This window comes from Petromyzon marinus, unplaced genomic scaffold (genome assembly GCF_048934315.1).
Source record: "Petromyzon marinus isolate PM22_M1 ecotype Great Lakes invasive population unplaced genomic scaffold, UKy_Petmar_22M1.pri1.0 PM_Scaffold_104, whole genome shotgun sequence".
NCBI classification, from domain to species: Eukaryota; Metazoa; Chordata; class Hyperoartia; order Petromyzontiformes; family Petromyzontidae; genus Petromyzon; species Petromyzon marinus.
In genome coordinates, this window is record NW_027423063.1 from 106,466 (window position 1) to 133,455 (window position 26,990).

Below are 26,990 nucleotides of genomic sequence, written 5' to 3' on the forward strand. Positions count from 1 at the left end.
ATACACTACTACATTATACTACTATACACTACTTTATTATACACTACATTATACACTACACATTATACTACATTATACACTACATTATACACAACTACATTTTACACTACTACACTATACTATACACTACACATTATACTACATTATACTACTATACACTACTACATTATACACTACTACATTATACTGCTATACACTATACACTACTACATTATACTGCTATACACTACTACATTATACACTACTACATTATACACTACTACATTATACACTACTACATTATACTGCTATACTATACACTACACATTATACTACATTATACACTACTACATTATACTACTATACACTACTACATTTTATACACTACTACATTATACTGCTATACTATACACTACTACATTATACACTACTACATTATACTACTATACACTACTACATTATACACTACACTATACACTACTACATTATACACTACTACATTATACACTACTACATTATACACTAGTACATTATACACTACTACATTATACTACATTATACACTACACATTATACACTACTACATTATACATTATACACTACTACATTATACTACATTATACACTACTACATTATACACTACTACATTATACACTACACATTACACTACATTATACACTACACATTATACTACATTATACACTATACATTATACTACATTATACACTACACATTATACTACATTATACACTACACATTATACTACATTTTACACTACACATTATACACTACTACATTATACTACATTATACACTACTACATTATACTACATTATACACTACTACATTATACTACATTATACACTACTACATTATACTACATTATACACTACTACATTATACTACATTATACACTACTACATTATACACTACTACATTATACACTACTACATTATACACTACACATTATACTACATTATACACTACACATTATACACTACACATTATACTACATTATACACTACACATTACACTACATTATACACTACACATTATACTACATTATACACTATACATTATACTACATTATACACTACACATTATACTAGATTATACACTACACATTATACTACATTATACACTACACATTATACACTACTACATTATACTACATTATACACTACTACATTATACTACATTATACACTACTACATTATACTACATTATACACTACTACATTATACACTACACATTATACACTACTACATTATACTACATTATACACTACTACATTATACTACATTATACACTACACATTATACACTACTACATTATACACTACTACATTATACTACATTATACACTACTACATTATACACTACTACATTATACACTACTACATTATACACTACTACATTATACACTACTACATTATACACTACTACATTATACACTACTACATTATACTACATTATACACTACACATTATACTACATTATACACTACTACATTATACACTACTACATTATACTGCTATACACTACTACATTATACACTACTACATTATACACTACTACACTATACACTACACATTATACTACATTATACACTACACATTATACACTACTACATTATACTGCTATACACTACTACATTATACACTACTACATTATACACTACTACACTATACACTACACATTATACTACATTATACACTACTACATTATACTATACACTACTACATTATACACTACTACATTATACACTACTACATTATACTGCTATACACTACTACATTATACACTACACATTATACTACATTATACACGACTACATTATACTGCTATACTATACACTACATTATACACTACTACATTATACTACATTATACACTACTACATTATACTACTATACACTACTACATTATACACTACTACATTATACACTACACATTATACTGCATTATAGACTACTACATTATACACTACTACATTATACTGCTATACTATACACTACTACATTATACTACATTATACACTACTACATTATACTACTATACACTACTACATTATACACTACTACATTATACACTACTACATTATACTACTATACACTACTTTATTATACACTACATTATACACTACACATTATACTACATTATACACTACATTATACACTACTACATTATACTGCTATACTATACACTACTACATTATACACTACTACATTTTACACTACTACACTATACTATACACTACACATTATACTACATTATACTACTATACACTACTACTTTATACACTACTACATTATACTGCTATACACTATACACTACTACATTATACTGCTATACACTACTACATTATACACTACTACATTATACTACTATACACTACTACATTTTATACACTACTACATTATACTGCTATACTATACACTACTACATTATACACTACTACATTATACTACTATACACTACTACATTATACACTACACTATACACTACTACATTATACACTACTACATTATACACTACTACATTATACACTAGTACATTATACACTACTACATTATACTACTATACTATACACTACTTCATATACACTACTACATTATACTGCTATACACTACTACATTATACACTACTACATTATACTGCTATACACTACTACATTATACACTACTACATTATACTGCATTATACACTACTACATTATACACTACTACATTATACTGCTATACACTACTACATTATACACTACTACATTATACTACTATACACTACTACATTATACACTACTACATTATACTACTATACTATACTACTACACTATACACTACTACATTATACACTACATTATACTACTATACACTATACTATACACTACTACATTATACACTATTACATATACACTACAGTACACTATACACTACACTATACTATACACTACACATTATACTACATTATACACTACATTATACTACTATACACTATACTATACACTACTATATTATACACTACTACATTATACTGCTATACACTACTATACTATACACTACTACATTATACACCACTACACTACTACATTATACACTACTACATTATACACTACACTATACACTACTACATTATACACTACAGTACACTACACTATACTATACACTACTACATTATACACCACTACACTATACTATATACTACTGTACACTATACTATACACTGCTACACTATACACTACATTATACTACTATACACTATACTATACACTACTACAGTATACACTACTACATTATACACTACTATACTATACACTACTACATTATACACTACAGTACACTATACTATACACTACACTATACACTACTACATTATACACTACAGTACACTATACACTACACTATACTATACACTACACATTATACTACATTATACACTACTACATTATACTACTAGACACTATACTATACACTACTACATTATACACTACTACATTATACACTACAGTACACTATACACTACTACATTATACACTACTACACTATACTACACTATACTATACACTACTACACTATACTATACACTACTACATTATACACTAGAGTACACTATACACTACACTATACTATACACTACTACATTATACACCACTACACTACTACACTACATTATACTACTATACACTATACTATACACTACTACATTATACACTACAGTACACTGTACTACACTATACACTACTACATTATACACCACTACACTACTACATTATACACTACTACATTATACTACAATACACTACTACATTATACACTACACTATACACTACTACATTATACACTACAGTACACTACACTATACACTACTACATTATACACCACTACACTACTACACTATACTATATACTACTGTACACTATACTATACACTGCTACACTATACACTACATTATACTACTATACACTATACTATACACTACTACAGTATATACTACTACATTATACACTACTATACTATACACTACTACATTATACACTACACTATACTATACACTACACATTATATTACATTATACACTACTACATTATACTATACACTATACTATACACTACTACATTATACTACTATACACTATACTATACACTACTAAATTATACTACTATACTATACACTACTACATTATACACTACTACACTATACTATACACTACTACATTATACACTACTACACTATACTACACTATACTATACACTACTACATTATACACTACTACACTATACTACACTATACTATACACTACACTATACACTACTACACTATTACATTATACACTACTACACTATACTATACACTACACACTATACTACTACACTATACTATACACTACAGTACACTATACACTACACTATACACTACAGTACACTATACACTACAGTACACTATACACTACACTATACTATACACTACTACGTTATACACTACTACACTACTACATTATACACTACTACATTATACTACTACATTATACTACTATACTACATTATACACTACTACATTATACACTACTACATTATACTACTATACACTACTACATTATACACTACTACATTATACTACTATACACTACTACATTCTACTACTATACACTACTACATTATACACTACAGTACACTATACACTACTACATTATACTACACTATATTATACACTACATTATACACTACAGTACACTACACTATACACTACTACATTATACTACTACACTATACTACACTATACACTACTACATTATACACTACACTATACTATACACTACTACATTATATACCACTACAATACTACACTATACTATACACTACTACATTATACTATTATACACTATACTATACACTACTACATTATACACTACAGTACACTATACACTACACTATACACTACTACATATACACTATACACTACACTATACACTTCACTACACATTATACTACATTATACACTACTACATTATACTACTATACACTACTACATTATACACTACATTATACACTACAGTACACTATACACTACTACTACACTATACTATACACTACTACATTATACACTACTACATTATACTACTATACACTATACTATACACTACTACATTATACACTACAGTACACTATACACTACACTATACTATACACTACTACATTATACACCACTACACTACTATATTATACACTACTACATTATACACTGCTACACTACACCACACTATACTATACACTACTACATTATACACCACTACACTATTACACTATACTATACACTACACTATACACTACTACATTATACACTACCACACTATACACTGCACTATACACTACACTATATACTACACTATACACTACACATTATACACTACATTATACACTACATTATACACTACTACATTATACACTACTACATTATACACTACTACACTATACACTACACATTATACACTACACTACTACACTATACTACACACTACTACATTATACACTACTACACTATACTATACACTACACTATACTACACGGTACTACACTATACTATACACTACTACACTACACTATACTATACACTATACTACATTATACACTACTACACTATACTACTATACACTACACTACTACACTATACTATACACTACACTATACACCTCACATTATATATTATACACTACTACACTACTCCACTATACTATACACTGCACTATACTACACTACACACTGTACTACACTACACACTACGCTACACTACACACTATACACTACACTATGCACTCATACCCACTCACCCACCACCCACCCACCCACTCACCCACCCACTCACCCACTCACCCACCTACTCACCCACCACCCACCCACCCACTCACCCACTAACCCACTCACCCACTCACCCACCTACTCACCCACCCACCCACTCACCCACCCACCCACTCACCCACCCACCCACTCACCCACTCACCCACCCACTCACCCACCACCCACTCACCCACCCACCCACTCACCCACTCACACCCCCCACTAACCCCACCACCACCCACAGCCCCCGTTTGCCGCAGAGAACCGTAAGAAGACCATTGACAAGATCCTCAAGTGCAAGCTCAGCCTGCCGCCCTACCTGTCACAGGAGGCTCGCGACGTCCTCAAGAAGGTGGGGGGGGCACGGGGGGGGCACGGGGGGGGGCACGGGGGGGGGGGCACGGGGGGGGCATGGGGGGGGGGCACGGGGGACTCGCACAAAGTAGAATGCCCGTGTGTATGTGTGTATGTGTATATTTGTGTGTGCGTATATGTGTATATATGTGTGTATGTGTGTTTGCGTGTGTGTGTATGTGTGTGTATGTGTGTGTCTGTGTGTGTGTGTGTATGTGTGTATGTGTGTGTCTGTGTGTTTGTACGTGTGTGTATTTATTTGTGTATGTGTGTGTCTGTGTGTGTATGTGTTTATGTGTGTGTGTATGTGTGTTTGTGTGTGTATGTGTCTGTGTGTGTGCATGTGTTTATGTGTGTATGTGTGTGTATGTGTGTTTGTACGTGTGTGTATTTATGTGTGTATGTGTGTGTCTGTGTGTGTATGTGTTTATGTGTGTGTGTATGTGTGTTTGTGTGTGTATGTGTCTGTGTGTGTGCATGTGTTTATGTGTGTATGTGTGTGTATGTGTGTTTGTACGTGTGTGTATTTATGTGTGTATGTGTGTGTATGTATGTCTGTGTATGTGGGGAGCGATAGTGTAGCAGTTAGCGCTACGCTGCGCTATGAACCTGGCGACCCGGGTTCGATTCCCGCTCACGGCCAACATCAGTGACGATTATCTGAACCGGTCCCGGGCCTCCCCTAGGTCGACTCAGCCTCAAAATGAGTACCTGGTGCGGTGTGTAAATATCGCCACTGGGGAGACAAAGGCGGTCGGGCGTGGTGCTGGCCACCCATCCCCTCGTGTACCGTTACCGGCCTTCATAGGTGCTCGCTAACAGCACTTGCCCCTACAGTCTGTTAAGGCTATATGGGGGATCTTTGTTCTTTGTATGTGAGTGTGTGTATTGAGGTGGGGCCCTACGATCAGCCCCACCAAAACTAAGCACCTGCCTGGGTATTTTGTACCATCGGACACTCCACCCCCACAATTCCCAATTGGTGATGGGGCAGTTGTGGAGAGAGTGGAGAGTTTCCCATACCTGGGCAGTGTGCTTATGACTGGCTCCAGTTTAACAGCAGAGGTCTCACTCCGAATCAGTCGAGCGGCAATATATTTTAATCGGTTGCGTAACGCTGTGTGGAAGCTACCTGGTCTGTCGCTCCGCACTGAGCTTCAGGTCTTCTCGGCCACGGTCATTCCCTCCCTTCTCTACGCTTGCGAAACGTGGACCCCCCTAATGGAACATCTTCGCCGGTTAGAAACATTTAGGCTGGCCTGCCTACGATCCATCCTGGGTTTAACCTGACTGGATTGTGTGAGGAGCTCACAAATCCTTGAAAGATCTGGGCAGGGTCCCATCGGTGAGCTCCTCCGGCAGGCAAGGCTGCGATGGCTGGGTCATGTAGCCCGCATGCCCAGCCACCGCATGCCGAAACAGCTTTTGTTTGGCCGGATTGAGGGGGCTAAGCGGGCACGGCACGGGCTAGAGAAGAGATGGAGTGACGTGGTACAGGAGGACGTGGAGCTGAGTGGACTTGCCGATGACTGGTACCAGCGGTGTCAAGATCGGCCTCTGTGGAGGAGGCTCGTGAAGGATGCTACTGGGCAGTTGGAGGTAGTCGCCCTCCAACAACAACGGAGGGCGGAGGAGCGACGCTCACAACAACGAGCGGAGCGCCGGGTGGCTAAAGCACAGCAGGTTGGCACAGTAGGGGGCACAGGTGGTGCATCAGCCAGTCATCTCAGTCAGTCGACCCGTGGCACCTGGGTCTGCCCCGTGACCTCCTGCCAGCGGGCGTTCGACACTTCACGTGGCCTCAGGGTGCACATAGCCTGGCACAAGCGTCGTGGTGACGTCACCGCCACTTAGTGGCGAATGGCGGTTGTTGTTGTTGTTGTGTGTGAGTGTGTGTATTTGTGTATGTGTGTGTATATATGAATGTATATATGTATATATACGTGTGTGTGTGTACACTGTGAGTGTATGTATATATGTATGTGTATATGTGTGTATATAAATGTATATATAAATGTATATATGTGTGTGTATGTGTGTGTGTCTGTGTGTGTGTGTCTGTGTGTGTGTGTATGTGTGTGTCTGTGTGTGTATATATGTGTATATATGTATGTGTGTGTATGTATGTGTATGTATATATGTGTATGTATATATGTGTATATATGTATATGTGTGTGTATGTATGTGTATATATGTGTGCATATAAATGTATATATGTGTGTGTGTCTGTGTGTGTGCAGCTGCTTAAAGGGAACCCGACACTCCGTCTGGGTGGAGGTCCTAAGGACTCAGAAGAGGTCCAGGTGAGGATGGTGGTGAGGGTGGTGGTGAGGGTGGTGAGGGTGGTGGTGGTGAGGGTGGTGGTGAGGGTGGTGGTGAGGGTGGTGGTGAGGGTGGTGGTGGTGGTGAGGGTGGTGGTGAGGGTGGTGGTGAGGGTGATGATGGTGATTGTGATGGTGGTGATGATTGTGATTGTGATGATTGTGATTGTGATGGTGATTGTGACGGTGATTGTGATGGTGACGATGTTACAGGATCACCCCTTCTTCCAGCACGTATCATGGAGGGATTTACTCTCACGGCGGGCAGAGCCTCCGTTCAAACCCAGCCTGGTACGACACCTTGTCCCGCACGGGGGGAGACACGGGGGGACACGGGGAGAGAGACACGGGGAGAGAGACACGGGGAGACACGGGGAGAGACACGGGGAGACGCAGGGAGACACGGGGAGAGAGAGAGACACGGGGAGACATGGGGGGACACGGGGAGAGAGACACGGGGAGAGAGACACGGGGAGACACGGTGGGGAGACACGGGGAGAGAGACACGGGGAGAGAGAGAGACACGGGGAGAGAGAGAGACACGGGGAGAGAGACACGGGGAGACACGGGGAGAGACACGGGGAGACGCAGGGAGACACGGGGAGAGAGAGAGACACGGGGAGACACGGGGGGACACGGGGAGACACGGGGAGACACGGGGAGACACGGTGGGGAGACACAGGGAGAGAGACACGGGGAGACACGGGGAGAGACACGGGAAGACACGGGGAGAGAGAGAGACACGGGGAGAGAGAGACACGGGGAGACACGGTGGGGAGACACGGGGAGAGAGAGAGACACGGGGAGAGAGAGAGACACGGGGAGACACGGTGGGGAGACACGGGGAGAGAGAGAGACACGGGGAGACGCGGGGAGACACGGGGAGACACGGGGAGACACGGGGGGAGACACGGGGGGACACGGGGGGACACGGGGAGAGTGACACGGGGGGAGACACGGGGGGAGACACGGGGAGAGAGACGGGGGGAGACACGGGGGGAGACACGGGGGGAGACACGGGGAGACACGGGGAGAGAGACACGGGGAGAGACACGGAGAGACACGGGAAGACACGGGGAGACATGGGAAGACACGGGGAGACACGGGGGGAGACACGGGGAGAGAGACACGGGAAGAGAGAGAGACACGGGGAGACGCGGGGAGACACGTGGAGAGAGACACGGGGGGAGACACGGGGAGACACGGGGAGAGATACGGGGAGAGACACGGGGAGACACGGGGGGAGATACGCGGGGAGACACGCGGGGAGACACGCGGGGAGACGCGGGGAGACACGGGGAGAGACGCGGGGAGAGACACGGGGAGAGACACGGGGAGAGACACGGGGAGACACACGGGGAGACACGGGGAGACGCGGGGAGACGCGGGGAGAGACACGGGGAGACACGGGGAGACGCGGGGAGACACGGGGAGACACGGGGAGAGACACGGGGAGACACGGGGAGACGCGGGGAGACGCGGGGAGACACGGGGAGAGACACGGGGAGAGACACGGGGAGAGACACGGGGAGAGACACGGGGAGAGACACGGGGAGACGCGGGGAGACGCGGGGAGACGCGGGGAGAGACACGGGGAGAGACACGGGGAGAGACACGGGGACAGAGAGAGACACGGGGAGACACGGGGAGACACGGTGGGGATACACGGGGAGAGACACGGGGAGACACGGTGGGGAAACACGGGGAGAGACACGGGGAGACACGGGGAGAGAGAGAGACACGGGGAGAGAGAGAGACACGGGGAGAGAGACACGGGGAGAGAGAGAGAGACACGGGGAGAGAGAGAAACACGGGGAGAGAGACACGGGGAGACACGGGGAGACACGGTGGGGAGACACGGGGAGAGAGAGACACGGGGAGACGCGGGGAGACAGGGGGAGACACGGGGGGAGACACGGGGAGACACAGGGGGAGACACTGGGGGAGACACGGGGGAAGAGACACGGGGAGACACGGGGAGACACGGGGAGACACGGGGCGACACGGGGAGACACGGGGCGACACGGGGAGAGTGACGGGGGGAGACACGGGGAGAGAGACACGGGGAGACACGGGGGGAGACACGGGGGGAGACACGGGGAGACACGGGGAGAGAGACACGGGGAGAGACACGGGGAGACACGGGGAGACACGGGGGGAGACACGGGGAGACACGGGGAGACACGGGGAGACACACGGGAAGACACGGGGAGAGAGACACGGGAAGAGAGAGAGACACGGGGAGACACGCGGAGAGAGACACGGGAAGAGAGAGAGACACGGGGAGACGCGGGGAGACGCGGGGAGAGACGTGGGGAGAGACACGGGGAGAGACACGGGGAGAGACACGGGGAGAGACACGGGGAGACACGCGGGGAGACACACGGGGAGACACGGGGGGAGACGCGGGGAGAGACACGGGGAGACACGGGGAGACACGGGGAGACACGGGAGAGACACGGGGAGAGACACGGGGAGAGACACGGGGAGACACGGGGAGACACGGGGAGAGAGACGGGGGGAGAAACGCGGGGAGACACGGGGAGAGAGACGCGGGGTGAGACGCGGAGAGAGACACGGGGAGAGACGCGGGGAGACACGGGGAGACACGGGGAGAGAGACACGGGGAGAGAGACACGGGGAGAGAGACACGGGGAGAGAGACACGGGGAGAGAGACACGGGGAGACACTGTTTGTGTACACTTTGTGTGTGTGTACTGTGTGTACTGTGTGTGTGTACTGTGTGTGTACTGTGTGTACTGTGTGTGTGTACTGTGTGTGTGTGTGTACTGTGTGTGTGTACTGTGTGTGTGTGTGTGTGTACTGTGTGTGTGTACTGTGTGTGTGTGTGTACTGTGTGTGTACTGTGTGTGCACTGTGTGTGTACTGTATGTTTATACTGTGTGTACTGTGTGTGTGTGTGTACTGTGTGCACTGTGTGTGTACTGTGTGTGTGTACTGTGTGTGTGTGTGTGTACTGTGTGTGTGTACTGTGTGTGTGTACTGTGTGTGTACTGTGTGTGTGTGTACTGTGTGTGTGTACTGTGTGTGTGTGTACTGTATGTGTGTGTACTGTATGTGTGTGTACTGTGTGTGTGTCCTGTGTGTGTACTGTGTGTTTACTGTGTGTGTACTGTGTGTGTGTACTGTGTGTGTACTGTGTGTGTGTACTGTGTGTGTGTACTGTGTACTGTGTGTGTGTGTACTGTGTGTACTGTGTACTGTGTGTACTGTGTGTGTGTGTACTGTGTGTACTGTGTACTGTGTGTGTACTGTGTTTGTACTGTGTGTGTACTGTGTGTGTGTACTGTGTGTGTGCTGTGTGTGTACTGTGTGTGTACTGTGTGAACTGTGTGTGTACTGTGTGTGTGTGTACTGTGTGTGTGTACTGTGTGTACTGTGTGTGTACTGTGTGTGTGTACTGTGTGTGTGTACTGTGTGTGTGTACTGTGTGTGTGTGTGTACTGTGTGTACTGTGTGTGTGTTTACTGTGTGTGTACTGTGTGTGTGTACTGTGTGTGTACTGTGTGTGTGTGTGTGTACTGTGTGTGTACTGTGTGTGTACTGTGTGTGTACTGTGTGTGTGTGTGTACTGTGTGTGTGTACTGTGTGTGCTGTGTGTGTGTACTGTGTGTGTGTGTACTGTGTGTACTGTGTGTGTACTGTGTGTGTACTGTGTGTGTGTACTGTGTGTGTGTGTACTGTGTGTGTACTGTGTGTACTGTGTGTATACTGTGTGTACTGTGTGTATACTGTGTGTGTGTACTGTGTGTACTGTGTGTGTACTGTGTGTGTGTACTGTGTGTATACTGTGTGTATACCGTGTGTACTGTGTGTGTATACTGTGTGTATACCGTGTGTACTGTGTGTGTGTACTGTGTGTGTACTGTGTGTACTGTGTGTGTACTGTGTGTACTGTGTGTGTACTGTGTGTGTACTGTGTGTGTGTGTACTGTGTGTGTACTATGTGTGTACTGTGTGTGTACTGTGTGTGTGTACTGTGTGTACTGTGTGTGTACTGTGTGTGTGTGTACTGTGTGTGTGTACTGTGTGTGTACTGTGTGTGTACTGTGTGTATACTGTGTGTACTGTGTTTGTACTGTGTGTGTACTGTGTGTGTGTGTGTACTGTGTGTGTGTACTGTGTGTGCTGTGTGTGTGTACTGTGTGTGTGTGTACTGTGTGTGTACTGTGTGTGTACTGTGTGTGTGTACTGTGTGTGTGTACTGTGTGTATACTGTGTGTGTACTGTGTACTGTGTGTGTACAGTGTGTACTGTGTACTGTGTGTGTACTGTGTACTGTGTGTGTACTGTGTACTGTGTGTGTACTGTGTGTGTACTGTGTACTGTGTGTGTACTGTGTGTGTACTGTGTGTGTGCTTACTGTGTGTGTACTGTGTGTGTACTGTGTGTGTGTACTGTGTACTGTGTGTGTACTGTGTGTGTACTGTGTGTATACTGTGTGTGTACTGTGTGTGTGTGTGTGTACTGTGTGTACTGTGTGTGTACTGTGTGTGTGTACTGTGTGTGTACTGTGTGTGTGTACTGTGTGTATACTGTGTGTATACCGTGTGTACTGTGTGTGTGTATTGTGTGTGTACTGTGTGTGTACTGTGTGTGTGTACTGTGTGTGTGTACTGTGTGTGTACTGTGTGTATACTGTGTGTACTGTGTGTGTACTGTGTGTGTGTACTGTGTGTGTACTGTGTGTGTACTGTGTGTATACTGTGTGTGTACTGTGTGTGTACTGTGTGCGTGTGTGTACTGTGTGTGTACTGTGTGTGTGTGTACTGTGTGTGTACTGTGTGTGTGTGTACTGTGTGTGTGTGTGTGTGTACTGTGTGTACTGTGTGTGTACTATGTGTGTACTGTGTGTGTACTGTGTGTACTGTGTGTGTACTGTGTGTGTACTGTGTGCGTTTGTGTACTGTGTGTGTGTGTACTGTGTGTGTGTGTACTGTGTGTGTGTGTACTGTTTGTGTACTGTGTGTGTACTGTGTGTACTGTGTGTGTGTACTGTGTGTGTGTGTGTACTGTGTGTGTACTGTGTGTGTGTACTGTGTGTGTACTGTGTGTGTGTACTGTGTGTGTACTGTGTGTGTACTGTGTGTGTGTGTACTGTGTGTACTGTGTGTGTACTGTGTGTACTGTGTGTGTACTGTGTGTGTGCACTGTGTGTGTGTACTGTGTGTGTACTGTGTGTGTGTGTACTGTGTGTGTTTACTGTGTGTGTGTTTACTGTGTGTGTGTGTGTTTACTGTGTGTGTGTTTGTTTACTGTGTGTGTACTGTGTGTTTACTGTGTGTGTACTGTGTGTGTGTGTGTACTGTGTGTGTACTGTGTGTGTACTGTGTGTGTGTGTGTACTGTGTGTGTACTGTGTGTGTGTACTGTGTGTGTACTGTGTGTGTACTGTGTGTGTATTTACTGTGTGTGTACTGTGTGTGTGTACTGTGTGTGTGTACTGTGTGTGTGTGTGCACTGTGTGTGTGTACTGTGTGTGTACTGTGTGTGTGCTGTGTGTGTGTACTGTGTGTGTACTGTGTGTGTGTACTGTGTGTGTGTGTGTACTGTGTGTGTGTGTACTGTGTGTGTACTGTGTGTGTGTACTGTGTGTGTACTGTGTGTGTACTGTGTGTGTGTGTACTGTGTGTGTGTGTACTGTGTGTGTACTGTGTGTACTGTGTGTGTACTGTGTGTACTGTGTGTGTGTACTGTGTGTGTACTGTGTGTGTACTGTGTGTGTAGAAGTCGGATGAGGATGTGAGTCAGTTTGACAGCAAGTTCACACGGCAGACGCCCGTGGACAGTCCTGACGAGTCGTCGCTCAGCGAGTCGGCCAACCTGGTCTTCCTGGTGAGCTCACTACACCCTGCACCTACACCCTGCACCTACACACTACACCCTACACACTACACCCTGACACTACACCCTGCAACCTACACCCTGCAACCTACACACTACACCCTGCAACCTACACACTACACCCTACACACTACACCCTGCAACCTACACCCTGCACACTACACACTACACCCTGCACACTACACCCTGCACCCTACACCCTGCACACTACACCCTGCACCCTACACCCTGCACACCACACCCTGCACACTACACCCTACACACTACACCCTGCAACCTACACCCTGCAACCTACACCCTGCACACTACACCCTGCAACCTACACACTACACACTACACCCTGCACACTACACACTACACCCTACACACTACACCCTGCACACTACACCCCGCACACTACACCCTGCAACCTACACCCTGCAACCTACACCCTGCACACTACACCCTGCACACTACACCCTGCACACTACACCCTGCACACTACACCCTGCACACTACACCCTGCACACTACACCCAACGCACTACACCCTGCGCACCACACCCTGCACACCACACCCTGCACACTACACCCTGCACACTACACCCTGCACCCTACACACTACACCCTGCACACTACACCCTGCACACTACACACTACACCCTGCACACTACACCCTGCACACTACACACTGCACCCTGCACACTACACCCTGCACACTACACCCTGCACACTACACCCCGCACACTACACCCCGCACACTACACCCCGCACACTACACCCCGCACACTACACCCCGCACACTACACCCCGCACACTACACCCCGCACACTACACCCGCACACTACACCCTGCAACCTACACCCTACACCCTGCAACCTACACACTACACCCTGCACCTACACACTACACCCTACACACTACACCCTGCACACTACACCCTGCACCTACACCCTGCACACTACACACTACACCCTGCACACTACACCCTGCACACTACACCCTGCACCTACACCCTGCACCTACACACTACCCCCTACACACTACACCCTGCACACTACACCCTGCACCTACACCCTGCACACCACACCCTGCACACTACACCCTGCACACTACACCCTGCACACTACACACTGCACACTACACCCTGCACACTACACCCTGCACACTACACCCTGCACACTACACCCTGCACACTACACCCTGCACACTACACCCTGCAACCTACACCCTGCACACTACACCCTGCAACCTACACCCTGCACACTACACCCTGCACACTACACCCTGCACACTACACCCTGCACGCTACACCCTGCACACTACACCCTGCACCCTGCAACCTACACCCTGCACGCTACACCCTGCACGCTACACCCTGCACACTACACCCTGCACACTACACCCTGCACATTACACCCTGCACATTACACCCCGCACACTACACCCTGCAACCTACACCCTGCACACTACACCCTGCAACCTACACCCTGCACACTACACCCTGCACACTACACCCTGCAACCTACACCCCGCACACTACACCCCGCACACTACACCCCGCACACTACACCCTGCACACTACACCCCGCACACTACACCCTGCACACTACACCCCGCACACTACACCCTGCACACTACACCCTGCACACTACACCCTGCACACTACACCCCGCACACTACACCCCGCACACTACACCCCGCACACTACACCCTGCACACTACACCCTGTGCACTACACCCTGCGCACTACACACTACACCCTGCACACTACACCCTGCACACTACACCCTGCAACCTACACTCTGCACACTACACCCTGCACACTACACCCTGCACACTACACCCTGCACACTACACCCTGCACACTACACTCTGCACACTACACCCCGCACACTACACCCTGCACACTACACCCCGCACACTACACCCTGCACACTACACCCTGCACACTACACCCTGCACCCTGCACACTACACCCCGCACACTACACCCCGCACACTACACCCTGCACACTACACCCCGTACACTACACCCTGTACACTACACACTACACCCTGCACACTACACCCTGCACACTACACCCTGTAACCTACACCCTGCACACTACACCCTACACACTACACCCTGCACACTACACCCTGCACACTGCACACTACACCCTGCACACTACACCCTGCACGCTACACCCCGCACGCTACACCCTGCACGCTACACCCTGCACGCTACACCCTGCACCCTACACACTGCACGCTACACCCTGCACACTACACCCTGCACACTACACCCTGCACACTACACCCTGCACACTACACCCTGCACACTACACCCGGCACCCTACACACTACACCCTTGCACCCTGCACACTGCACTCTACACACTACACCCTGCACACTACACACTACACCCCCCTGCACACTACAGTGTTGTATAGGGGGGGGAGTGTGTGTGTGTACTGTGTGTGTGTGCTGTGTGTGTGTACTGTGTGTGTGTACTGTGTGTGTGTACTGTGTGTGTGTGTACTGTGTGTGTGTGTACTGTGTGTGTGTGTACTGTGTGTGTGTGTACTGTGTGTGTGTGTACTGTGTGTGTGTGTACTGTGTGTGTGTGTACTGTGTGTGTACTGTGTGTGTATGTACTGTGTGTGTACTGTGTGTGTGTACTGTGTGGAGAGACGCGGGGAGACACGGGGAGAGAGACACGGGGAGACACTGTGTACACTGTGTGTGTGTACTGTGTGTGTGTGTACTGTGTGTGTGTACTGTGTGTGTACTGTGTGTGTGTGTACGTGTGTGTGTGTGCACTGTGTGTGTGTGTGCACTGTGTGTGTGTGTGTACTGTGTGTGCACTGTGTACTGTGTGTGTACTGTGTGTGTGTACTGTGTGTGTACTGTGTGTGTGTACTGTGTGTGTGTACTGTGTGTACTGTGTGTGTACTGTGTGTGTGTAGTGTGTGTGTGTACTGTGTGTGTGTACTGTGTGTGTACTGTGTGTGTACTGTGTGTGTACTCTGTACTGTGTGTGTACTGTGTGTGTACTGTGTGTGTGTACCGTGTGTGTACTGTGTGTGTGTACCGTGTGTGTACTGTGTGTGTGTACCGTGTGTGTACTGTGTGTGTGTACTGTGTGTGTGTGTACTGTGTGTGTGTACTGTGTGTGTATACTGTGTGTGTACTCTGTACTGTGTGTGTGTACTGTGTGTGTGTGTACTGTGTGTGTACTGTGTGTGTGTACTGTGTGTGTGTGTACTGTGTGTACTCTGTGTGTGTAGTGTGTGTGTACTGTGTGTGTACTGTGTGTGTGTAGTGTGTGTGTACTGTGTATACTGTGTGTGTAGTGTGTGTACTGTGTGTGTGAACTGTGTACTGTGTGTACTGTGGGTGTGTGTACTGTGTGTACTGTGTGTGTGTACTGTGTGTGTATTGTGTGTACTGTGTGTGTACTGTGTGTGTACTATGTGTGTACTGTATGTACTGTGTGTACTGTGTGTGTACTGTATGTACTGTGTGTGTACTGTGTGTGTACTGTATGTACTGTGTGTGTACTGTATGTACTGTGTGTACTGTATGTACTGTGTGTGTACTGTATGTACTGTGTGTGTACTGTGTGTACTGTGTGTGTACTGTGTGTACTGCATGTACTGTGTGTACTGTGTGTGTACTGTATGTACTGTGTGTGTACTGTGTGTACTGTGGGTGTGTGTACTGTATGTACTGTGTGTGTACTGTGTGTGTACTGTGTGTATGTACTGTGTGTGTGTACTGTGTGTACTGTGTGTGTACTGTGTGTACTGTATGTACTGTGTATGTACTGTGTGTGCACTATGTACTGTATATACTCTGTGCACTGTGTGTGTGTGTACTGTGTGTGTACTGTGTGTACTGTGTGTGTGTGTACGTGTGTGTGTGTGCACTGTGTGTGTGTGTGCACTGTGTGTGTGTGTGTACTGTGTGTGCACTGTGTACTGTGTGTGTACTGTGTGTGTGTACTGTGTGTGTACTGTGTGTGTGTACTGTGTGTGTACTGTGTGTGTGTAGTGTGTGTGTGTAGTGTGTGTGTGTGTACTGTGTGTGTGTACTGTGTGTGTACTGTGTGTGTACTCTGTACTGTGTGTGTACTGTGTGTGTACTGTGTGTGTGTACTGTGTGTGTACTGTGTGTGTGTACCGTGTGTGTACTGTGTGTGTACCGTGTGTGTACTGTGTACTGTGTGTGTGTACTGTGTGTGTGTGTACTGTGTGTGTGTACTGTGTGTGTATACTGTGTGTGTACTCTGTACTGTGTGTGTACTGTGTGTGTGTGTGTACTGTGTGTGTGTGTACTGTGTGTACTCTGTGTGTGTAGTGTGTGTGTACTGTGTGTGTGTACTGTGTGTGTACTGTGTGTGTGTAGTGTGTGTGTACTGTGTATACTGTGTGTGTGTACTGTGTGTGTAGTGTGTGTACTGTGTGTGTGTACTGTGTACTGTGTGTACTGTGGGTGTGTGTACTGTGTGTGTGTACTGTGTGTGTATTGTGTGTACTGTGTGTGTGCTGTGTGTGTACTGTATGTACTGTGTGTAGTGTGTGTGTACTGTATGTACTGTGTGTGTACTGTGTGCGTACTGTATGTACTGTGTGTACTGTATGTACTGTGTGTACTGTATGTACTGTGTGTGTACTGTGTGTACTGTGTGTGTACTGTGTGTACTGTGTGTGTACTGTGTGTACTGCATGTACTGTGTGTACTGTGTGTACTGTGTGTGTACTGTATGTACTGTGTGTGTGTACTGTGTGTACTGTGGGTGTGTGTACTGTATGTACTGTGTGTGTACTGTGTGTGTACTGTGTGTATGTACTGTGTGTGTACTGTGTGTACTGTGTGTGTACTGTGTGTACTGTACGTACTGTGTATGTACTGTGTGTGCACTGTATGTACTGTATATACTCTGTGCACTGTGTGTGTGTGTACTGTGTGTACTGTGTGCACTGTGTGTACTGTGTGTGTACTGTGTGTGTGCTGTATGTACTGTGTGTGTACTGTGTGTGTACTGTGTGTGTGTACTGTGTGTGTACTGTATGTACTGTGTGTACTGTGTGTGTACTGTGTGTACTGTATGTGTACTGTGTGTGCTGTGTGTGTACTGTGTGTGCTGTGTGTGTACTGTGTGTGCTGTGTATACTGTGTGTGTACTGTATGTACTGTATGTACTGTGTATGCACTGTGTGTGCACTGTGTGTGTACCGTATGTACTGTGTGCGCACTGTGTGTACTGTATGTACTGTGCACGCACTGTATGCACTGTATTCACTGCACGCACGGTATGTACTGTATGTACCGTGTGTGCACTGCATGTACTGTGTGCGCACTGTGTGTGCTGTATGTACTGTGTGTGCGCTGTGTGTACTGTGTGTGTGCGCTGTATGCACTGTATGTACTGTGTGTGTACTGTGTGTGCTGTGTGTACTGTATGTACTGTGTGTGCTGTATGTACTGTGTGTGTATTGTATGTACTGTGTGTGTACTGTGTGTACTGTATGTACTGTGTGTGTGTACTGCAGGGCTTGACGTACGTGGCTCCGTCCGTGATGGACACTGTGCGTGAGAGGTTTCTGTGTGTGTACTGTATGTACTGTGTGTACTGTGTGCGCACTGTATGTACTGTATGTGTACTGTGTGTACTGTATGTACTGTATGTACTGTGTGTGTGTACTGCAGGGCTTCACGTACGTGGCTCCGTCCGTGATGGACACGGTGCGTGAGAGGTTTCTGTGTGTGTACTGTATGTGTACTGTATGTGTACTGTGTGTACTGTATGTACTGTGTGTGTACTGTGTGTGTCCTGTATGTACTGTGTGTACTGTATGTGTACTGTATGTGTACTGTATGTACTGTGTGTGTGTACTGCAGGGCTTCACGTACGTGGCTCCGTCCGTGATGGACACGGTGCGTGAGAGGTTTCTGTGTGTGTACTGTGTTTGTACTGTATGTGTACTGTGTGTGTACTGTATGTACTGTGTGTGTACTGTATGTACTGTGTGTACTGCAGGGCTTCACGTACGTGGCTCCGTCCGTGATGGACACGGTGCGTGAGAGGTTTCTGTGTGTGTACTGTATGTGTACTGTGTGTGTACTGTATGTACTGTGTGTGTACTGTATGTACTGTGTGTACTGCAGGGCTTCACGTACGTGGCTCCGTCCGTGATGGACACGGTGCGTGAGAGGTTTCTGTGTGTGTACTGTGTTTGTACTGTATGTGTACTGTGTGTGTACTGTATGTACTGTGTGTGTACTGTATGTACTGTGTGTACTGCAGGGCTTCACGTACGTGGCTCCGTCCGTGATGGACACGGTGCGTGAGAGGTTTCTGTGTGTGTACTGTATGTACTGTGTGTGTACTGTGTGTGTACTGTATGTGTACTGTGTGTACTGTATGTACTGTGTGTGTACTGTGTGTACTGTATGTACTGTGTGTACTGTATGTGTACTGTATGTGTACTGTATGTACTGTGTGTGTGTACTGCAGGGCTTCACGTACGTGGCTCCGTCCGTGATGGACACGGTGCGTGAGAGGTTTCTGTGTGTGTACTGTGTGTGTACTGTATGTGTACTGTGTGTGTACTGTATGTACTGTGTGTGTACTGTATGTACTGTGTGTACTGCAGGGCTTCACGTACGTGGCTCCGTCCGTGATGGACACGGTGCGTGAGAGGTTTCTGTGTGTGTACTGTGTGTGTACTGTATGTGTACTGTGTGTGTACTGTATGTACTGTGTGTGTACTGTATGTACTGTGTGTACTGCAGGGCTTCACGTACGTGGCTCCGTCCGTGATGGACACGGTGCGTGAGAGGTTTCTGTGTGTGTACTGTGTGTGTACTGTATGTGTACTGTGTGTGTACTGTATGTACTGTGTGTGTACTGTATGTACTGTGTGTACTGCAGGGCTTCACGTACGTGGCTCCGTCCGTGATGGACACGGTGCGTGAGAGGTTTCTGTGTGTGTACTGTGTGTGTACTGTATGTGTACTGTGTGTGTACTGTATGTACTGTGTGTGTACTGTATGTACTGTGTGTACTGCAGGGCTTCACGTACGTGGCTCCGTCCGTGATGGACACGGTGCGTGAGAGGTTTCTGTGTGTGTACTGTGTGTGTACTGTATGTGTACTGTGTGTGTACTGTGTGTGTACTGTATGTACTGTATGTGTACTGTATGTGTGTACTGCAGGGCTTCACGTACGTGGCTCCGTCCGTGATGGACACGGTGCGTGAGAGGTTTCTGTGTGTGTACTGTATGTGTACTGTGTGTGTACTGTGTGTGTACTGTATGTACTGTATGTGTACTGTATGTGTGTACTGCAGGGCTTCACGTACGTGGCTCCGTCCGTGATGGACACGGTGCGTGAGAGGTTTCTGTGCGACCCCAAATCGCGGTCGCCACGGAAACTCATGGTCAGCCCTCGCACGCCCGTCAGGTGTGTGGCTACGCACACGCTAAGCACACGCTAAGCACACGCTAAGCACACGCTAAGCACACTACACCCCACACTACAGACACTACACATACTACACCCTACACACACACTCACACACACTCACACACTACACACATTACACCCAACACTACACACACTACACACACTACACCCTACACATACTACACCCTACACACACACTACACACACTACACCCACTACACCCTACACACACCCTACACACACACTCACTACACACACCACACACACTCACACTACACACACTACACCCTACACACACACTCACACTACACACACTACACCCAACACTACACACACTACACATACTACACCCTACACACACACACTCACACTACACACACTACACCCAACACTACACACACTACACATACTACACCCTACACACACTACACACACTCACACTACACACACTACACCCTACACACACACTCACACTACACACACTACACCCTACACACACACTCACTACACACACCACACACACTCACACTACACACACTACACCCTACACACACACTCACACTACACACACTACACCCAACACTACACACACTACACATACTACACCCTACACACACACTCACACTACACACACTACACCCAACACTACACACACTACACATACTACACCCTACACACACTACACACACTCACACTACACACACTACACCCTACACACACACTCACACTACACACACTACACCCTACACACACACTCACACTACACACACTACACCCAACACTACACACACTACACATACTACACCCTACACACACTACACACACTCACACTACACACACTACACCCTACACACACACTCACACTACACACACTACACCCTACACACACACTCACTACACACACTACAACCAACACACCCCACACTACACACACTACACCCAACACACCCCACACTACACACACTACACATACTACACCCTACACACACTCACACTACACACACTACACCCTACACACACTACACCCTACACACACACCCACACTACGCACACTACAACCAACACACCCCACACTACACACACTACACATACTACACTCTACACACACACTCACACCCCACACTATACACACTACACACACTACACCCTACACACACACTCACACTACACACACTACACATACTACACACACACACTACACATACTACACTCTACACACACACTCACACCCCACACTATACACACTACACACACTACACCCTACACACACACTCACACTACACACACTACACCCCACACTACACACACTACACCCTACACACACTACACATATTACACCCTACACACACTACACATACTCACTACACCACACCCCCTACACACAGTGCACACCTACACTACACTACACCCTACACATACTACACACCCTACACACACACCACACTACACACACCACACTACACTACACACCACTCACACTCTACACTACACACACCCACACCACACTCACACACCCACACCACACACACTCTCACTACGCTACACCACACACAGTACACACCCTACACACACTCACACACCCACACTAAACGACACCCTACACATACTACACTACACACAGTACACACCCAACACACACACACTCTCACTACACTACACCACACACACTCTCACTACACGGTACACACCCTACACTACACACACCCACACTACACACACCACACTACACACACACTACACTATACACTACACTCACACACACACCACACTACACTACACCACACACTACACTACACACTACACTACACACTACACTACACACACACTACACTACACACACCACACCACACTACACACACCACACCACACTACACACACACTACACACTCACTACACTACACACTCACACTACACACCACACACACTACACTACACACACTACACACCCCCTACACCCCCCCTACACACTCACACTACACTACACACTACACTACACACACTACACACCACACTACACTACACACACACACTACACTACACACTACACACCCCCTACACACCACACTACACACACACTAAACACACACTACACTACACACCCCCTACACACACTACACACTACACTACACTATACACTCCACACACACTACACGACACACTCCACACACACTACACGACACACTACACACCACACACTACACACACTACACTATACACTACACACACTATATACTACACACCACACTACACTACACACTACACACCCCTTACACACACACTACACTACACCACACACTACACTATACACTACACACCCCCTACACACTCACACTACACACCCCCTACACTACACACAACACTACACACCCCCTACACACTCACAACACAATCTGCCCCTCCCCCCAGCCCCGTGAGGCTCCCCCTGATGACGACGATGATGACGTCATCCTCCAACTTCTCCGCCATGGAGACGTCACTGCCGATGACGTCACCGCCAACCCCTGCCACCGAGCGCATGGACATTGGCCCCGCCCCCGCCGGCGGCATGCTGGCCAATCAGGGACGAGCGTTGCGCCCGGCGGCCCCGCCCACCGCGAGGTCCCAAGTCTCCGCCCACCTCCTCCTCGACCTATAGGAGGCGAGCGGAGGGCAGGGGCCTGGGGGCGAGGTTGAGGCCTACTTGCCTGGCCACGCCCGGCCCAGCTCGGTGGCCTCCGGGGCGGTCGGGGAGAGCTAGGCGAGGTGGGGGGGTAGGTGGGGGGGGGTGTGCGGCCTTGCTTGGGGTGCCCCACACAGACGCGACGTTTGCCCACCCAACCACCCACCACCCACCCACCCACCACTGGTTATCGAACGGAGCATGCTCAAAGGAAAATGATGATGTGATCGTTATCGTATTGTTACTGCAATTATACGAGAAAAAAAGGTGATGATTTGAATAATGAATGAATAAAATAAATATATAGCCGCTTTAAACTGCCGGAGTTGATGACGTTTGTTGTTTGGTTTGTTGTGATTGCACCGCTCAACACCTCCGATGACCGCAGTGGGCTACGTACGGTGCAAAATAAGTTATACATGCTACACTACACTATACACTACACTATATACTGCACTATACACTACTACACTACACTATACACTACACTATACACTACACACTACGCTATACACTGCACTATACACTACTATACACTACTACACTACACTATACACTACTACACTATACACTACTACTACACTATACACTACTACTACACTATACACTACTACACTATACACTACTACACTATACACTACTATACACTACAATTTACACTACACTATACACTACACTACAATTTACACTACACTATACAATACACTACTATACACTATAAACTACAATATACACTACATTATACACTACACTATATACTATACACTACTAAACTACACTATACACTACTAAACTACACTACTATACACTACACACTACTATACACTACACTATAAACTAGAATATACACTACACTACTATACACTACAATTTACACTACACTATACACTACACTACTATACACTACAATTTACACTACACTATACTACTATACACTACACTATGAACTACAATATACACTACATTATACACTACACTATATACTATACTATACACTACTATACACTACACACTACTATACACTACACTATAAACTACAATCTACACTATACACTACACTATACACTACACTATACACTACACTATACACTACGGGGGTAGCTCAATGCTGATGACGGTGAACACTGACGGGGTGGGTATGGATGCGTAGATGGATCCAGGATCTCCGCTGTGAGTGTGGGGGGTTACATCGGCATGGAGTTAACAACGGGGAGGTGGGTGAGGAAGTGAGCGGTGGATGATGTTGAGCGATGAGGTAGAGACAAGGCGGGCCGGAGGGGCTCCAAATCAACGCACATTGGGGGCGGTGAGTGGTGTATAGGGGGGGAGTGTTGTATAGGGGGGAGTGTTGTATAGGGGGGGAGTGTTGTATAGGGGGGAGTGTTGTATAGGGGGGGAGTGTTGTATAGGGGGGGAGTGTTGTATAGGGGGGAGTGTTGTATAGGGGGGAGTATTGTATAGGGGGGGAGTGTTGTATAGGGGGGAGTGTTGTATAGGGGGGGAGTGTTGTATAGGGGGGGGTGGTGTATAGGGGGGAGTGTTGTATAGGGGGGGGAGTGTTGTATAGGGGGGAGTGTTGTATAGGGGGGAGTGTTGTATAGGGGGGGAGTGTTGTATAGGGGGGAGTATTGTATAGGGGGGAGTGTTGTATAGGGGGGAGTGTTGTATAGTGGGGGAGTGTTGTATAGGGGGGGGAGAGTTGTATAGGGGGCGAGTGTTGTATAGGGGGGAGTGTTGTATAGGGGGGAGTGTTGTATAGGGGGGGAGTGTTGTATAGGGGGGAGTGTTGTATAGGGGGGAGGTTTTAGGGGGGGAGTGGTGTATGGGGGGAGTGTTGTATAGGGGGGAGTGTTGTATAGGGGGGAGTGTTGTATAGGGGGGGAGTGTTGTATAGGGGGGGGTGTTGTATGGGGGGGAGTGTTGTATAGGGGGGAGTGTTGTATAGGGGGGAGTGTTGTATAGGGAGGGGGGTGTTGTATAGGGGGGGGGTGTATAGGGGGGAGGATTGTATAGGGGGGAGTGTTGTATAGGGGGGAGTGTTGTATAGGGGGGGAGTGTTGTATAGGGGGGAGTGTTGTATAGGGGGGGAGTGTTGTATAGGGGGGGAGTGTTGTATAGGGGGGAGTGTTGTATAGGGGGGAGTGTTGTATAGGGGGGGAGTGTTGTATAGGGGGGGAGTGTTGTATAGGGGGGGAGTGTTGTATAGGGGGGAGTGTGTATAGGGGGGGAGTGTTGTATAGGGGGGAGTGTTGTATAGGGGGGAGTGTTGTATAGGGGGGGAGTGTTGTATAGGGGGGAGTGTTGTATAGGGGGGGGTGTTGTATAGGGGGGGAGTGTTGTATAGGGGGGAGTGTTGTATAGGGGGGGAGTGTTGTATAGGGGGGAGTGTTTGTATAGGGGGGAGTGTTGTATAGGGGGGGAGTGTTGTATAGGGGGGAGTGTTGTATAGGGAGGGGAGTGTTTGAATAGGGGGGGAGTGATTGTATAGGGGGGAGTGTTGTATAGGGGGGAGTGTTGAATAGTGGGGAGTGTTGTATAGGGGGGAGTGTTGTAT

General features: G+C 46.8%; 2 protein-coding genes across 4 annotated transcripts in view; one reads left to right on the plus strand and one right to left on the minus strand.

Annotated features, from left to right (window-relative positions):
- Window positions 1-24,757, plus strand: part of LOC116938280 (ribosomal protein S6 kinase beta-1) — a 76,145-nt gene extending 51,388 nt beyond the window's left edge. For 2 of the 3 annotated variants that reach the window (XM_076063359.1, XM_076063361.1), the window contains exons 10-14: window positions 6,050-6,157; window positions 8,400-8,462; window positions 8,694-8,771; window positions 14,228-14,335; window positions 20,019-20,408. In XM_076063359.1, the coding sequence (XP_075919474.1) occupies window positions 6,050-6,157; window positions 8,400-8,462; window positions 8,694-8,771; window positions 14,228-14,335; window positions 20,019-20,393 (732 nt within the window). In that variant the 3' untranslated portion in view covers window positions 20,394-20,408. Of the gene's footprint in view, window positions 1-6,049; window positions 6,158-8,399; window positions 8,463-8,693; window positions 8,772-14,227; window positions 14,336-20,018; window positions 20,409-21,661; window positions 21,775-24,183 lie in introns of those variants that run through there. The other variant, XM_076063360.1, reaches the window with a different exon arrangement.
- The window catches only part of LOC116938462 (alkaline phosphatase), a 54,024-nt gene continuing 51,487 nt past the window's right edge, over window positions 24,454-26,990 (minus strand). Inside the window, exon 9 of the mRNA XM_076063358.1 lies at window positions 24,454-24,510. Coding sequence (XP_075919473.1) covers window positions 24,454-24,510 — 57 coding nt within the window. The remainder of the gene's footprint in view (window positions 24,511-26,990) is intronic.